The sequence below is a fragment of the Nyctereutes procyonoides genome, unplaced genomic scaffold (assembly GCF_905146905.1).
Source record: "Nyctereutes procyonoides isolate TBG_1078 unplaced genomic scaffold, NYPRO_anot_genome, whole genome shotgun sequence".
In the NCBI taxonomy this organism is placed as follows: domain Eukaryota; kingdom Metazoa; phylum Chordata; class Mammalia; order Carnivora; family Canidae; genus Nyctereutes; species Nyctereutes procyonoides.
This window is the reverse complement of record NW_026575135.1, coordinates 38551415-38569696: the sequence shown is the minus strand read 5'-3', so window position 1 is coordinate 38569696 and position 18282 is coordinate 38551415. Positions and strand designations below refer to the sequence as shown.

Sequence of the window (18282 nt, the reverse complement as noted above, 5' to 3'; positions counted from 1 at the left end):
TTGGACCAGTATATTTAAATCTCTTTTAAAAGCTTATGTCTAAAATGTAATGTGGGGGACGCCCGGTGGCTCAGCGGTTTAGCGCCTGCCTTCGGCCCAGGGTGTGATCCTGGAGTCCCGGGATCCAGTCCCACATCAGGCTCCCTGCAGGGGGCCTGCTTCTCCCTCTGACTGTGTCTCTGCCTCTCTTCTGTGTGTGTCTCATGAATGGATGAATAAAATCTTTCAAAAATAAAAAATAAAATAAAATAAAATAAAATGTAATGTGTTTTGCTAACATGTTTGTTTTTGGACTATAACATTAAAGGATGAAGTGCATTCTTTAAATATATGTATAAGATCAGTGCCAGTATTTTCGTCTCGCGTGGGGTTTTTTTTTTTTTTTTTTTTTTTTTTTTTTTTCTTTTTAATGGTCTCTCACATTTTAATATCTAATCTTTTTTTGTTGCTCAGATTAGTTCATCTTTTGGGAGGGCAGTAATCTCTTAAGGGTCTTGCTTAGAGGAATTTTAAAAAAAAGACTGCACAGAATGCCCAGGCGGCCTAGTGGTTGACCATCTGCCTTCGGCTCAGGTCATGATCCCAGGGTCCTCGGATTGGGTCCCACATTGGGATCACCTCTGGGAGCCTGCTTCTCCCTCTGCCTGTGTCTCTGCCTCTCTCTGTGTCTCTCATGAATAAATAAACCTTAAAAAAAAAAAAGACTTCACACATACTGCTCTGTTGCTTATTATAAATAAAGCCCTGGTGTAGGACAAAGAGCTGCTTCAGTGTCTCTCCCATTACCATTTTTCTCATAGCAGATCCTAGGGAATACTTCTGAAAAGTTCTAATACAGCTGATTTGAATATTAGCAACACAACAAACATGCCTAGAATTATATATAAATGACTTTGTTCACATGATCACATTAGTTTTCCATAGTTACTTTGTTTATAAAGTGGAAATAGAAAGTAGAGGCTGGGGCTACATTAGGTACCTAACAGAAGTAACTTCTTACATTGGCTTTTTTCCATGTTGATTGGCAATCCTCCCCTCCCCCAAAGCTGGTCAGCAAAACTAGCTGACAAATAGGGAAACTAGTTAGTGACAATCTCCGGTTGCCACTGAAAAGCAAAATTACCTGGTGTTGAGGTTGCTCACGTCTTCTATTTGTGTACTGAGACAGGGAAAAGTTACCTAATGGATGAGTTTGGATTTATTTATTTATTTATTTTTTAAAGATTTTATTTATTTATTCACGAGAGACACACACAGAGAGAGAGGCAGAGACACAGGCAGAAGGAGAAGCAGGCTCCATGCGGGAGCCCGATGTGGGACTTGATCCCGGGTCTCCAGGATCACACCATGGGCTGCAGGTGGCGCTTAACAGCTGCGCCACCGGGGCTGCCCTGAGTTTGGATTTAGATGGAGAACTGTTCCCCTTCTAAATAATAATTATGCCAACCAAACGCATTAAGTTGCCTAAATCAACTCAAGTTCCATAGAAGCATTTTGTAATGAAAAAACCCTGAAACTTTTTTTTTTAAAGTTGTTTTTTTTTAATTTATTTATGATAGTCACAGAGAGAGAGAGAGAGAGAGGCAGAGACATAGGCAGAGGGAGAAGCAGGCTCCATGCACCGGGAGCCCGACGTGGAATTCGATCCCGGGTCTCCAGGATCACGCCCTGGACCAAAGGCAGGTGCTAAACCGCTGCGCCACCCAGGGATCCCAAAAAACCCTGAAACTTTTTATGTCTAAGTAAGGCAGTGTTCTTTCAGAACATTTATTTTAGACCCTAGCTTACCTCTTTGAGGGTCCAGAAGTTTATTTTGTGGTGGTTTTTGTGTGAACAGCAGCTAGACAGGGCATTCTAATACAGATTATCCTTTTAGGTCTGTAAGCACCTGGGAAGAAGGTAATGGCTTTACTCCTGTGTTACATGAGGAAACAGTGGGTCAGGGAAATCAAATGACAGCCCAGTGAGAAACAGCACAGCCAGTCTCATAAGGGTGTCTGATGCCAGTGCCAGATAGTCTGTAAATGACGGAATGAATCCCTTGCCCATTTGAATCACCTGGGGAACTTGGGAAAACCTTGGTGCCTGGGCCATATGCTGAGAGATTCTCATTTAATGGCCTTGAGACTTGGTCTTTGGTGTTTCTATGATTCTGATGGGCAGTGAGGAGCAGGAGACCCCCTTCTGCAAAGTCTGGTAGGCTGAAAGTTAAGAAGCCTGACAGTTCAGACCAGTTGTGTGACTGCTGTGGTACTTTATGGGTAAGATTACTTGAGTCAGGGACGCCTGGGTGGCTCAGCGGTTGAGCACCTGCCCCTGGCTCAGAGCGTGATCCGTGGTCTCAGGATCGAGTCCCACGTCAGGCTCCCTCCATGGAGCCTGCTTCTCCCTCTGCCTATGTCTCTGTCTTTCTTTCTCTTTCATGAATAAATAAATGAAATCTTAAAAAAAAAAAAAGATTGCTTGAGTCAGAATATTCAAATTCTGCCTAAAAATTCTTGAAAATTTGAAGGGAGAATTTTTATAAAAGTACACTGAGGAACACCTGATGGTGTAGCTGGTTGAGCATCCAAATCATGGTTCTGGCTCACGTCGTGATCTCAGGGCCATGGGATCAAGCCCTACTTCAGGCTCCATACTTAGTGTGGCATCTGCTCCCTTTGTCCCTCTCACTCATGCTCTCTTCTCTCTCAATTAAATAAAACTTAAAAAAAAAAAAAAGGACACTGAAACTATTAAAAAACAGAAAAACATAACACTATGATCACTTATTATCGCTGTGGAACTACCAAAGATGTGACTTTCAGTTTTTCATGCTAGCATCCAAAGTAACTCACTATAATAAATAATATTGAAGTTTATTTCACTTCTGATTAGGTTCCTTTCATGAGTCTCAGAATAAATTTAAATCAGACTTAGTAATTAAAACAGCAATAGGATAAAATTGAAAATAGCACCAAGGATCAGATCTTTACACTTTCTTTTTTTTTTTTTTTAATATTTATTTATTTATGATAGAGAGAGAGGCAGAGACACAGGCAGAGGGAGAAGCAGGCTCCATGCCAAGAGCCTGACGCGGGACTCGATCCCGGGACTCCAGGATCGCGCCCTGGGCCAAAGGCAGACGCTAAACCGCTGAGCCACCCAGGGATCCCCGATCTTTACACTTTCATCCCTGGTAAATAGCATAGTACTTGTCACATAGGAGGTTCCCATTGAATAAATTAATGAGCTAATAAGCATATTCTGTGAAGTTGCATGAAGTTACTATAAAGCATGTAAGTGTGGTTTTATGACTTACAAATTTTGAATTGGCAGCAATTTCATAATTGTGAATAGAGGACTTTATTCAATGCCATCTGTTTCCTTGTAGGACCTGTACAAATCAGCCTTCTTTTATTTTGAAGGGACATTTTACAATGATAAAAGATACCCTGAGTGCAGAGATTTGAGCAGGTACAGTTTTCAAAAATCTTCTGAGTCTTTCCTGTTTCTAGTTCTTAAAATAGCAAGATCTCCACAGATCCTGTTACTGGTCTGCTAAGAGTCTTTGCCAATGAATTGTTTTGTTAGGCTGTTTTGTCTTGCGGTTAAAGATCTCTCTCAGTTTTTAGAGTATATTCAGGTATTTCATCTGGTTAGCCTAGGTACTAGTAAATTAATCAAAATTTTTACTCCAGGAAGAAAATTTTCCTGCCAAAGATCTACACAGACATTTCAAAATCTTTGTGCTATCTGCTGTCTTAGAAATTACAGCAAATTTGGGGGCACTTGGCTAGCTCAGTCAGTAGCAACTCTTGATCTTGGGATTGTGAGTTTGAGCCCCATGTTGGGCATGGAGCCTACTTTAAAAAAAAAAAAAGAAATCATAGCAAATCTTGTATTGAGCCATAGATACATCTAAAAAACTTTAAATCCCACTTAAACTCTATATTAGTTTCTCCTATTTGGGTGATAGCAATAAATTATTCTTTCAGTGTTTTTTTCTGCTTATCCAGTGTATACTGTTGTTTGCCCTAGATGGGTATGTAAATACATGGTTAAGTATATAACATGAAAAATCCGTAGCTCATAATCATGTTAATTAGACCATACTTTTACTGTCAGTGTCCTAGCAACTAGGGTATATATGTATATTGTTTCTGAGTGTTTATATATATTCTCTTTAATTATAGCTATTTGTATCTGTATTCTAATGTAGCAGTTCTCATACTTGCTGGTTTCAGCATTCCTTTATACTATAATTGAGGACTCTAAAGAACTTTGATTATGTGGGCTTATAGCTATTAGTATTTACCATATTAGAAGTTGAAACTGAGAAATATTTTAAATATTAATCAATTTAATCCCATTACATGTTAACTTTAATAATTTGGAGGGAAAGTAACTTTTCCAAAACAAAATGAGACCAGTGACATTGTTCCACATTTTCCGTTCAGTCTGATGTGATAAAACACATCATGTAGCCTCTAGAGTACTGGTCATTTATGAGAGAATAGGAGTTGAAAAGGGCAAATGATATTTTATCACAATTCAGGAACCACACTTTGAGAACTGTTGCTCTACTGGATAAAGACAAATTCACTGAGATTTTCACCTCAAGGTGGTAACTGTCCAGTTTATTGAGTCAGGCCTCATGAAATAATTGTAGTCACAAACCATTTTCTGTCATATTTTTGGGTTTTTTTGGGGCATAATGAAGTATCATCTTTTCCCCCCCCTTTCAGAACTATCATTGAGTGGTCAGAGTCCCATGATAGAGGCTATGGAAAATTTCAGACTGCTAAAATGGAAGATTTCACCTTCAATGACCTGTATATTAAACTGGGTTTTCCTTACTTATATTGTCACCAGGGAGACTGTGAACATGTTGTTGTCATTACTGACATAAGGTAAGTGGCAGCACTCAGAACAACGTTATTTGTTCTTTTTATTTTACAGTATGAGAGCACAGGCTGTTTGTGTTTGTTTTTAATAAGAGGAATAAAAATCATCATTGTAGGAATGCCTGGGTAACTTAGTGATTGTCTGCCTGCCTTTGGCTCAGGTGGTGATCCAGGGTCCTGGGATCAAGTCCCATATTGGGCTCCCTGCGGGAGCTTGCTTATCCCTCCTTCTATGTCTCTGCTTCTCGCTCTGTGTCTCTCATGAATAAATAAATAAAATCTTCTAAAAAAAAAAAAGTCATCACTGCAGCTTGGCTTAGGAGCAGCAAAATCATTTGCTTTCCATGGAATGACCAATTTTCTATCCATTTTCATTCTCTATTTTTTTTTTTTTTTAAGATTTTATCCATTTATTCATAAGAGACAGAGAGAGGCAGAGGGAGAAGCAGGCTGCATGCAGGGAGCCCGACGTGGGACTCGATCCCAGGACTCCAGGACCATGCCCTGGGCCGAAGGCGGCGCCAAACCACTGAGCCACCGGGGCTGCCCGCATTTTCTATTTTGAGGAGTAGATATACTATATAGAAATACTTTAATAGAGGGTGAAAAATCTGTAGATAAGCATTTCCATTTGTGTATTAGGCAGGCAGCAGCCATTCACTTTTGGGTTGTTTTTTTAAGATTTATTCATTTGAGAGAAGGAGGAAGAGAAAACACAAGTGGGGGTGGGGAGGAAGAGGGAGAAACAAGCTCCCTGCTGAGCAGGGAGCCTGATATGGAATTTGGTCCCAGGACTTGGGATCATGACCTGAGCCAGAGGCAGACACTTACCCGAGCCACCCAGACACCCCGCCATCCACTCTGTAGATCATTTTGTATATCTTGTAGCCCCTTTCCTTAGCAAATTTGCAACTATATATCTAGGTTTCTTGTCTCTTTGCCAGAATTTTATGGAGATTGAAGGGAACTGGGGGAAGAGAAGAGAAATTCTAATATTTGACAAATATGAGGTCTTAAGGCTTACATAAAGTATAAAAAACTGGGAAGGATTAAAGTAGTTTAAAATGAGATTGTATTACGATAATTTTGTATAGTTTGTGTCTCTCTCATGTATAAGACTGTTCATTTCCTTATTTAAGAAATGTCACTTTGGGAAGGATCAGTATTGCAAGAATGAGCCCTGCTCCATCCCAGCTTTTATTCCGAAAGACCATTTTTATGGGAGTCTTTGTGTGGAGCAGTCCCAGATCCAGGCTTTTTATTATACCAGTAATAGGAATGGGTGCCTTCAGGAAGCCCCTGCCATTCCACCTCTCTTGGATCTTAGTGACCAGTCTCCAAAAATTGACTTCGCATGCACTCATGCTCAGGAGACTCCCAGAGGAAGTACTTCACACAGAGTAAACTTTGAAAGACATGAATGCAAAGCAGAACAGATAAGACCTAAAGAGAGCTGTGGAATGCTGGGACTTCTCTCCAGCATGATGGCCGTCCAGCCCACCTAGAGGATAGCGTGGGCCTGAGCCCAGTGGAGGAACTCAGGAAGGGTGTCTGGCACCGCTCCGCCTCCCATGGTGCAGACACACACGGAGAGCACTGTTCAGTCTGTCAGAAAGTACAGAACCCGATTAGCCGCAGGTACAGGACACCTAAGCAGATGCAAACCTGAGAGCCTGTATAGCTTCTAGCCACGTGTCACACGATAAAAGGAACCTGTAGTCGTTTGTGGAGTTTAGGGGTGAGTAGTAGTAATTTGGTATAATGTAAACATTAAACATCGATTTAACCAAGGTTATTTTGTTCTGTAGAGGGATGTTGAGGAGCTAAATTTAAAAGAAACAGTTAAGTATGCAAAACATTGGCCCTTTGGGAAGAATTGCTAAAGGAAGGCCCGGGAGAGCTCATAAACTCCAGTTTTATAGGATTAACACACTATCAAAGAAATGTATATATATAATTTTAAGTTTTATATTAAGCTATTCTGTGTGTTCTTTCACTCAAATGAAGGGGAATGTGCCTAAGAATTAGGATAAGATAGAAGACCATCCACTTTTCTCTGATTTTAGTTTAACATTTCTTACTGTATGGCCTTGTCAGTCTTAAAGGCAACGTGGAAGAACAAGCCACACTTAGTAAACATTTGCAGCATGGAGTGTTCCTAAGGAATTATTTTTAGTTTTTTGAAAGATTAAATTGCACTTTTTTTTTTTTTTTAAGATTTTATTTTTAAGCAGGCCCCACACTAGGTGTAGGGATTGAACTGACAACCCTGAGACTAAGGATTGCATGCTCCAAGGAGTGAGCCAGGCAGGTGGCCTTTAAGGAATTTTTATTTTTTTTTTATTTTTATTTTTTTAAAGATTTATTTATTTATTCATGATAGAGAGAGGCAGAGACACAGGCAGAGGGAGAAGCAGGGACTCAATCCTCAGGACCCCAGGATCATGCCCTGAGCCAAAGCCAGGCGCCAAACCGCTGAGCCACCCAGGGATCCAAAAGTAATTTAGACTACAAGTCTTTTTTTTTTTTTTTTTTAAGATTTTGAGAGAGATCATGCACACAAGCATTGGGTAACTGCAGAGGTAGAGGGAGAAGCAGACTCCTTGCTGAGCTGGGGATCCTGATTTGGAGACTGATCCCAGGACCCCAAGATCATGACCTGAGCCAAAGGCAGACAGACACTTAACCAACTAAACCACCCAGGCGCCCCTAGGCTACAAATCATTTTTTATTTTATAGGTGAATTTAATCATTCAGTGCCATTCCATAGTCTAATAGTTGGTAAACTGTTACAAGCTTATTAATCATTTTCTGATGTGAAGTTGATATATTGCTACCCTTTAAAAAAATCAAATTTTAAAATAGAGACCTTTAAGAATACTCTTGTGCAGTTCCTTCATTTTTTGGATGAAGAATCTGAGGTCCAGCATGGTTAAGGGATTTACTCAAACCCAGTTGATTAGTGATAGAGACTGACTTTCATTTACAATTTACTAATCGACACCCAAAACTAAAGTCCTGTCAGTTCACATTATACCAGGATTCTGATTTAGATTTTAATAAAGAACCATGTAACACAAAACCAAATAGATTAGTTGCTTGCTCAAACTGTGTTTCATCAAAAGATATAAAGTGTTGAGTAAAGCAAGGGCTTTCTGATGAATACATACAAGATCTGCTGCACACTAATCTTCCTCTTAGAGAGTCACAGAGCATATTACCATAAAACACTTTGCGAAGTTTCATGGGAAAGAAAATATTAATTTCAAATGATCTTTAGGAGAGTGTTTCTGTGGAATGCAATTTGGTCAGACCTAGTGTAGCAAGTGATTTTATACCTAAATCTCTTATTTAAAAAAATTGAAAAATATGCCTACTGTGTTCCTAATGTCGAGGTACAGATATATTTAATTCTTTATAGATCACAACAATTTGTCTTTTAATGCCTTGGTTTACTTCTCATGTACAAAAGGCTTGCACATCGTGATGACTGCTTGGATAGGACACTTTATCCCCTTCTTATCAAGAAGCATTGGCTATGGACCAGAAAATGTTTTGTTTGTAAAATGTACACAGCCAGGTAAGTAATACCTATTTCTTTGAGAATTACTGGTTTTCAATAGTCAAGTACTTTCCATTCTTCGTATTTCAGTGTTTCTTATTTTGAATTGGAATGAGGACTTAGTCTTTGGGAATATAATAGAAGTGGTTTTTCTAGTAGGTAAGTGCCACAAATTAGTAGGTTACTTTTAAGCAGGAAATGAGTTCTGTATAGTAAAAAACCAGAGCTGGGTCAGATTTTGGATGAATCAACACTGTCACATCAGGGAGCATGTTGTCTTTTGTCTGCAGTTTCCAAAATCAGCCTCATTCACAGCTTCTTCATGAAAAAATAACAGCATCTCATATATACAATGAGGTCAAAATATGGTTTCATGAAATTTTTACTTAATGTGATACTTCACGTTTAGTTTGTGTAACTGGATCAGAATAAAAAAATTCAGAAGAAACAAGAATGATTGTGTATCAGATTTTTGAGAGGTTCTCCCCTCCCCTCCCAATAGGCTTTTCTAAATGACTAGTAAGAAAACATGTTAAATCTGTTATCAAAGTGGAAATCAGGCAATGTTAAAATATACAAGGAGATGCAGATTCAGATAGACTGAAAAAGTCTTTCATCTTACCATGACCTAACATCTCAGAACAAAAAACAAAGTATTGTTCAATGTTGCCCATATTCCCATTTGTAGACACTCTGTAACATTTTATCCTGAATTTTAGATAAAACACCTGGAGTTTTCAAATTGGCCAGGACTAATTTACCAATTAAAAAGATAAGTTACACAAAAGTTCATCAGGTCTGCAGTATCTAATATGTAACAGTTTTTCAAGATGGCCTATTACATTTTAACAGTTACTTGGAGGATAGGTAAGGGTATGTATGTGTAGGATGCTTTTCACGTACGGATATGTATTTTTCTCTACTTACCTTTAGTCTTTCAGAGAAACAGCATGCTGCAGGATTTGTTAGTTGCCCCTTTGCCCTGTAGAGTATTGGTAGTGATAGGACTGTTTCTATACACCTATAGAGCTTTATAAAGGATTACAGTGTATTAGGACAATAAAGCAATAGTTGGGGATGTTTACACATTACTGCAGGTCATAACATGTTAAAGCATGAGAAAGTTGGCTGTAAAGATGTACTTTATTTTTTTAATTACAGATGGGTGACGAACAATGACAGTTTTGCACCAGAGGACCCATGTTTCTTTTGTGATGTGTGCTTTCGGATGCTCCACTATGATTCAGAAGGCAACAAACTAGGAGAATTCCTTGCTTATCCTTATGTTGATCCTGGAACCTTTAATTAGTAACAAAAAAATGTACCTTGTGAAGTACCTGTCCCCTTGGATGGTTACTTTCTTGAACATGCCACTGAGTAACAGAAATCACCTGAAACAATCAGCTAGCTACCCATACACCTGCAAAAGTGTAAATCACAGGTTTCGCTTTATTTATAAATCATAGGTTTTCTTATAACTTTTGTTTAGAATTATTTTAGTAGTTATTTCAAAATATGGTTTTTAGTGTATTTGCCCATTATTGTGTTTATTTACTAAGTTGTAGGAGTGCTTTATATATTTTGAATATAAATCCTGTCAGATTCAGGTATTCTGATTTTTGGCCATTCTGTGGCTTGCCTATTCATTCTGTGTCCAGGGTACTTTTTGCTAATCTGTAACTAGAAAAATTCAGTTAATGATACATCAAGTGGTGGAAGTGTTTTGAAAATTCTTTGAAGACTGTGAGAGCTATACCTTTGTACCATCAAACTTCCAAGGTAAAGATCCTTCAAATATCTGTGATAAAAATGAGAAGAATAAAAGTAGATTTAACAAATATGGTATTAAGAATAGCTATTGTGTAATCTGATCCCACTGAGGGCTGTTTTGTAATATTAGGTTCTGGTTTTGGTAGAAGCTAGCAGGCACGCTAATCATTTTAATGGGACTCACTGTATGAATAATGAACGTAAAAAGATCTTGAGCATATTCATACCTTCACAAAATACCATTTTTTTTAAAGATTTTATTTATTCACGAGAAACATAGAGGCAGAGGGAGAAGCAGGCCCCATGCAGGGAGCCTAATGTGGGACTCGATCCCAGGACTCCTGGGCCAAAGGCAGGGGCTAAACCGCTGAGCTACCCAGGGATCCCGAAAGTAACATTTCAGTTGAAGATTCTTTATGAGAACTTGTTCAGTTTATTATTATGATTAGGAAAACAGATTTTGATGCATTTGGCTGGTTCAGTCGGTAGAGCATGCAACTCTTGATCTGGGGGTTTTAAGCCCCACATTGGCTGTAGAGATGACTTAAGAATAAAATCTTAAAATGGTAGATTTTATATAATGTGACCACTGGGACATGAGAAGTCAAGATCCTATGGATTGCTAGCTCTGGTTCACTCATACTTGTGCAGTAATACCCAGAATTATTTATGTAAAAACCAGAGTTTTTTGGCCCAGCTCTTCCATTACTCTGGCCCCCTCTGACAACACTATTTATTCACTTCTCTCATTCTAGACAAAAGGCCAAAGATGAATTCCAAGGCAAGGCCTAGATCATCACAGAAAAATTGTAGCTATCTATATTGAAATGTTTTCCCAAAATCTTTTTTGGTGGGTAGTTTTGAAAAGATTGTTAAGAATGCTGTAAAATGGTTTTTTTTTAAATGTATCATTATTTAAATTCCACTTTCTCTTTCCTAGGTTATTTATTTAAATTCAACTGAGTACCACATTCCCTGGATGGCTAAGAACAGACATTTACCATACTAATCAAAAACTGATGAAGCCTTTAAGAATGTATATTTAAAATATTGGCAGTGAAATGTCTTATGGACTTAAATACATGTCCAATTAAGTTGATTGGTGTGCAGAAGACAAGCACCTGTTTCTGGTATGTGTACTGATGGTCTTATTCACTGACTCAGTAAATACACCAGAGGATGAGTATAAGAAGAGGTGCCTCCCGTGGCTGGCTTATGCTACTAAATTTTTACTTTCATGTTTCCAACGATGGTAAATTGAACAGATTAAAAATTCAGCTAGAAAACCATACTCGCCCAATTCCTGCTAGTTCCACAGGGAAAAATGAATTTCTGCTTCATCTTTTTAAAAGATTTAGTGTGTGAGAGCGAGCAAGGAGAGGGGCAGAGGGAGAGAGAGAATCCCAGGCAGAGTTCAGTCCCATGATGTGGAGGATCTTGACCCGAGCTGAAATCAAGAAATCCCTCCACTGACTGAACCACCCAGGTGCCCCTGCTTCCTTTATTTTTAAACTGCATTCCTTGTAGTTCTTGCATTAGTATCCAAGGTCTGTTGATTTTTTTCCTCTCCAAGTTCTAGCTACTTACCATGTAGTGTTCTGTTGGTTTCAGAGGTTTACTTGTATTCATTCCCATTTCAGATTCTCAAAACTGCAAATTCCAAAATGTGCACTGTCCTAACAGAAACATTAGTCCATGTGCAGTCATTTTAGTGGACAGAGACTGTCAATTAAAACATTACTGCTAGTGAAATTCTTGTTTTATCATTTATTAATCTTATTCTAATTCTTAAGGGTAATTTTTCCACCAAAATTAAAAAGCTCAGATATCTTTGTATTTTCATTTCCCCTTGTGAAATCTAGAGGAAGAAAGGCTAACCTGATTATGCCCAGAATTTGCCAATGTAGTGTTTATCAGTTACACAGGTGTCCCACACCAAATTCAAGTCAAAAGAACTTCCAACTTTGAAACCGGTCTAAAAGAGGTCTTGATTTAGGGATTTTATGGCTGTAAAATTCAATACTAAACATGACATGTAATGAAAAGCAAATATGAAAATATGGTAATCAATTTATCAGCTAATATGATAATCAACTTACAGTTAGAGAAAGGAGATTTTGGTATAGTAACGGATGAACATGCACAAAAATCACTATTTAGAAAAGCAGTACCTATTTCTTTAAATATCTTTCTCAGCTTTTGGTATCCTATAAGGGTAATTTTTACCTTTTTTCCTCTACTCAAATCATAATGTCTTTATTGTCTCCAAGATTGGAGAATTACACAGCACAAATATGAAAACGTTTCTACCTATATAGCAGCTTCATTTCCTAAGGTTTGTAATTATGGGTTTGCTATTTCCAATAGATCATCCTTTCTCTGACCAATGGGACAAAATAAGGTGTTAGTGAAGCCCTCACAGAGCCCTGTAAAAAGCCTTTGCTCTTATATAGGATTAGTTGGCAACCCTCATCTTGACCAGATCTCTTCAACCAGGTAAGTGTGTGTTGGTACACTATAATGAACGTCTCCACAAAAACTGGGTAAAATATCATCCTATTTGAAACTACAGGACATAACAGCAGGTTTAAGATAGTCAAGTTGTTTATACACTGTTTCTCCAGTTCAGAGGATACCGCTGAAATGTCTCCAAAGCAGCTAAGACAGCTTTCCGCAATTCATTCTGCAGGGTCATGCATAACTTACTCTTTTAAGTGTTATCTAGTGGTTTAACAAAAGTACAAAATAGATGGTTTACACATGCCAGAAATTTTTTTTCTTCTCTTTTGCTAAGTTACCTTACTGACTTGTTCAGTGGAGTTTTGACCATACACACACAATTTAAAGTGAGCAAATGCTTCTGAAAGTTTAAGCATTATGACTTTATAGTTCTGAGAGTGGTAATTACCTGTGAATCAGCTTATGACCAACAGAAAAATAGAAGGCCAGTTATATTTTCACACTATATAAATCAACTGTTTAGAGACAAGGCCAGCTCAAACAAACACAAAGTATCAGAGTGCCGTTCTCTGTATCTCTGGACGTTGAATATTTCTGTGGTTTCTCAGTAAAACTATATTGATCTGTTGGGTCACAGAATAAAAGAGGAGGGTGAACAAAAAATAACATCTTTAGCTTACTAGATTTAGTTACCCTGTCACCCCACAGCACAGTCTCTATACCGAGTTAACCAAGAAATTACTCCCTTGGAAGCAAATCCAGATTCCAAAAACACTTTTGTAAATAGCAAAGAATTAATTTACTGGTAGAGTTTGATAGAAAAATCCTTTAATCAAAACAAGTTTACAATGTTGACACTTATGGCTTAACTAGAATAAATCTGTCCAAATTTAAATTGTATTAAGGACCTGATATAATAGCAATAGTTCCCTCAAAACAGTGGGTCCTAGTTACATTTGTAAGACCTCTCAAAAAGCAAAAACTCCAATTATTGAAATAATTCAACTTTTCATCTATAGATGAAACCATTATCTGAGAGGTCAAAACATACAGTGCATGTCACATGCAAACACTGGTATTAATAAGCCTTTTCTCCATATTCATAGTTTCAAAACATGAGAAATGTCTTTTAGCTACTGAAAACCACCAACTGACCTAATAATCAAAATATCTTAGAAATGCTATCTGTTAAGTTACCCTTAAATTTTGTTAACCTTGGTTTTACCCTGATTTAGTCTATATATGAATACAGACTATCAAAGTACTTTACTACTTTTTCTAACTGCCTCGGAGCAAGCTATCTTTCTACTCTTTACAATTCTGTCACATGGAAGAGCTCTACATAATAACCCCTTCTGATATAGCCATGTTTTCAAATAGGTTAGTTTTCTTATATAGTATTTATTTCTACTATTTTACTGCATAAGAATCATGGAATTTTTTTTCCAATTAAAAAAATACTTAGTAACTTCCTTAATGAGTGTGACTTTTTAAAAATTCAGAAACATGACAGTTCTCAAAAATAAACTTTTATCATTTAGTAAGGATCTTATTAGATGATTTGAACCCTAAAGCCAGATTCATTCCTATACATACCTTATTCTGCTTTCTATAGGAAAGCCATGTGACTTCACTGAATTCCCAGCCACAAAACTAAATTACCTTCAAAACTTAACATGAGTTTTGTACCTTGTAGAATTGTCAGTTGGATATCTAGTCGTCATTACAAAAAGGCATACAGACCACAAATTGTTACAAAGCAGCAGGATAATGTAGCACAATGTAGACTGTGAGATTAAAATTAACTTTTGATAAAAGGAGTGAGTACTTGTATAGAAGTAACATTTTATCTACCATAAAAATGCATAACTTCTACAAAACCCACAAACAGTGAAAAGACAATCTGGTAAATCCAAGGTTTGTAAAAACTATGCACAAAACCCACAGTATTTGGGAAAAGAGGAAAGGTTTTATACAAGTAGCAGTTTTAAAAATGTAACTTTTTTCTACTATCAATTACACATTAACATACACACACTAATTGAAATTATGCTACAACCAAACGTCTGGAAAAGGAATTTAACATTTTCTAAATGGATTTTCCCTCACATTTACTGAATAATGTAGCTGTTAATACTGCACAAGTACAATTAGCAATAATGCTTAATTACTTTTAAACAAGTAGAAAGGGATTTCTCCCTCAAAACAAGTTTTTCAACATCAAAACCTATGCTTATAAAAATTTAAAACTTTCAGCAGTCTAAATATTTCAAATGAAAACCATTACAAACTTCTCAAATGTTCTTTATATTCCAGGTATGTCAACCTAATTATCTAGTGTAGAATCCTTCAGAGATATTTCAGTCTCTCTCTCTTCACTGGATGGCCTAAGAAAAGAAAGAAAGGTGTGTGAATTGGGTTAAGGGCTTCTTCATGGGGGTCGGAAAACACATTAAATGCGTGCATTGTTTTCAAGCTCATGAGAATATTTTTAAAAATAATCTTGACTTCTTTTTGTTCAAAAAAAAATTTTTTTTAAAAGATTTTATTTATTCACGATAGAGAGGCAGAGGGAGAAGCAGGCTCCACACTGGGAGCCCAATGCAGGACTGGATCACGCCCTGGGCCAAAGGCTGGCGCTGAACCGCTGAGCCACCCTTTTTGTTCAAAATTTTATTTTACCATATTGTGTCTTCTTCCTAAAGTAATACTCAGATCAAGCAAAATAACTCAGGGAAGCATCATGGCCCCAGGCCCCTTCCATCATTTCCAGCTTTAAAATGAATTATCTTTAAAAAACATGGAAAGGTTATATCTGTGATACCAATATTTTACAGACCTTAATAAAGAATGGGAATGACATAGACAAAGATTTCCCTGAATTTCAGGATTAGAAGGGATGCTAGATTCCAAGTCCTTCAAATGTGTAGAACAAACCAAGACTTGGATAACTCCAGTTCAATAACCAGTTATTTAGAGACTATGATACAAAATAGCTTGTGATTCTAAATTTTTTTTTAAATTTATTTATTTATGATAGTCACACAGAGAGAGAGAGAGAGAGGGAGAAGCAGGCTCCATGCACCGGGAGCCTGACGTGGGATTCGATCCCGGGTCTCCAGGATCGCGCCCTGGGCCAAAGGCAGGCGCCAAACTGCTGTGCCACCCAGGGATCCCAGCTTGTGATTCTAGATCTCATTTTTGTATTATCGTGTCACAATGCAAGAAAATAATGAATGTAAGTCACTATTAAAGCTGTTATCAGTGAAAGAAGTCCAAAGAATAACTTATTTTAAGCTGGATTCTTACTATCCAGCTCTATTCCCTTTGAATACAGGCAAGTTAATTGTAAATGATCAAGTTTTTGGGTTTTTTGCCTTTTTGGTTTTCATCTTGCTGAGTTCAGGAACTGAGTGATCAAAATATAATCCTTATATAAATAACCTTGGAACAGCAATGTGATTTAAAAATTAAAAATATACATGACCCATTAAAACATGTCCTCACTTTTTCTTACTGCTGGCCTCGTGGTTGTCTTTGCTTTCTTCACTGCTGTCTCCATTATGTTGTGGTTGATTACTGTCTTGAGCATCAGATCCTCCATTTAGAGTCTTTGAACCTTTAAAAGGGTTCCAATGGAAAAACTGTTAGAGCTTCAAAGTTCTTTTAAGATGTCCTCTAAAGAGCCCAAATTTAAAGAAAAAAAAAAAAAAAAACATGACCCTAAAGTTTTTAATAATTGCTATACCTTATTTAAAATTACACTGTAATATTTTGAGTAGCTGAGGCACAGTAAGTAGCAGGGTTACTATATATAGATCTATGGGGTGGGGGACTAAAGATTTTATTATTGTGAGCGAGACAGTGGGCACAAGCAGGGACGCAGAGGAAGAGAAGAGAGAATCTCAGACAGTGGGCTGGATCTCACACATGGAGATCGTGACCTGAGCCAAAATCAACCGTGGGACCCTCAACTGACTGAACCACCCAGGTAGAAAAACAGGGGATTTTTAATCTGATCATTCCAATTCTTACAAAAATGTGTATCATAGTAAATTTTTATATTTCCCCATTTTAGGGAAAAAATGTCAAAAGTGCTTTTCGTAATTAACACGAATTTGTGTCCTAAGTAAACAATGAGGTCATCCCTGTAAATCTTATTTCTAACAAATCTCTAAAGGAGACCTATATCATTCCCTCATAAGGAATAAAATATCCAACTCCTTTGAAATATTCGTTTCTATAATAAGCAGCTCCTAAAACCTTTAGTAACCTGGAACTGGGGGAATTGATAATGATACTATGGTTCTACTTTAAGAATCCATCACAGGTATATCCTAAAATATTTGTGGTTGAAATAGCGTATCTGGAATTTGCTTCAGAGAAATCTGATGAAGGTAAAAGAGAACAACGATCATGTATTGGTAATCACACAAGTTGAATAATGCAGACACTGGAAGTTCCTTTCTTACCTACTATTGTGTTAATTAGAAATTCTTCCTAATTTAAGTGAAAAGTGAACAGCAACTGCTAAATTTAAGCTTAATGATAATGATTTAAACAGAAGCCCTCAACCTTAGCTTTAGTTTTTCTAAATGCTTTAGGATACCTTAGACCCTAATGAAATCATGTGTCAGAGCCATTTTTTTAAAAGCAGTCCCAGCAAACAACTTACTACCACATACCTGTTTGTTCCTTTTCTAGCTTTTTGTTTGGCCCTTTCTTCCCTTGATCTTTGGTTTTATTTGCTTCCTCATGCTGTCTTTGTTCAGCGAGAGATTTATTCAGCACTTGTGTGATCACAGAATCTCCTTCACCAACCAAAAACATATTCTTAAACTTGTTATACAACATTGTAGACTTTTCCATGATAACCTGACTAACTTTGAATCGCCGTATCTGAGAAAACAAAATATATACTCAAAATTGTTTTCTTCATTGATTTTTAAACTGTTACTACTTAACGACATGATCAGGAAATTTTAAAAATCTGCAGAACTCAAGATCACTTACTTTTTTCAGTGTTGTAATCATCTCTGTATGTTTCTGAGCTTGTTGCATTGTGACCTGAAGTGAAGCAAGTTCATCCAATGCCTCAATACATCTGTTCACATCCTTCATGACAAAACAGTAATTTCATAACTGTTAATTACCAAAACCTATATGCTCTATTCCTAAAGATTATTTTTAAAATCTCAAATAAGGCAGTACAAAAGACCAGTTATAGTCCCATTTCTCTTAAATTTACACATACTTATAAAATCAGGTGAGAAAATATGAAGCTATAAAAGCAGTGCTATAGTTTTAAATGAGGTATTAAAGACTTACAAGATTATCAATTTTGAGTGAATTTTTAATTTCAGCATGTATCCTTTGAAGTCGAGAATCCATTGATGTTTCTATAAATTAAAATGTGAAACACAGTAAATAGTTTTTCCAAAACTAGTATTTCTGTATAAATCTAATCAGCAAAACAATGACAAGATTTGATTTTTAAAAATGTTCTTCATAATCTGCCTAGTTCACTAGAAGTTATTTGCCATTTTTAGTATTTAAGAAAGCAACATTCATCATTTGAAGAAAAAATTCACCATCTAGCTGCAC

At 37.0% G+C, this 18282-nt stretch overlaps 2 protein-coding genes across 2 annotated transcripts in view; one reads left to right on the top strand and one right to left on the bottom strand.

Annotated features, from left to right (window-relative positions):
- The window catches only part of SNAPC3 (small nuclear RNA activating complex polypeptide 3), a 37029-nt gene extending 27240 nt beyond the window's left edge, over nucleotides 1-9789 (top strand). The window contains exons 6-9 of the mRNA XM_055301727.1: nucleotides 3374-3456; nucleotides 4728-4892; nucleotides 8359-8466; nucleotides 9610-9789. Of these exons, the coding sequence (XP_055157702.1) occupies nucleotides 3374-3456; nucleotides 4728-4892; nucleotides 8359-8466; nucleotides 9610-9757 (504 nt within the window). The 3' untranslated portion in view covers nucleotides 9758-9789. The remainder of the gene's footprint in view (nucleotides 1-3373; nucleotides 3457-4727; nucleotides 4893-8358; nucleotides 8467-9609) is intronic.
- A 3361-nt stretch (nucleotides 9790-13150) lies between these two features.
- PSIP1 (PC4 and SRSF1 interacting protein 1) overlaps nucleotides 13151-18282 on the bottom strand; it is a 44004-nt gene continuing 38872 nt past the window's right edge. Inside the window, exons 12-16 of the mRNA XM_055301723.1 lie at nucleotides 18007-18077; nucleotides 17692-17793; nucleotides 17364-17577; nucleotides 16186-16297; nucleotides 13151-15065 (exon numbers count right to left, since the gene is read on the bottom strand). Coding sequence (XP_055157698.1) covers nucleotides 15005-15065; nucleotides 16186-16297; nucleotides 17364-17577; nucleotides 17692-17793; nucleotides 18007-18077 — 560 coding nt within the window. The 3' untranslated portion in view covers nucleotides 13151-15004. The remainder of the gene's footprint in view (nucleotides 15066-16185; nucleotides 16298-17363; nucleotides 17578-17691; nucleotides 17794-18006; nucleotides 18078-18282) is intronic.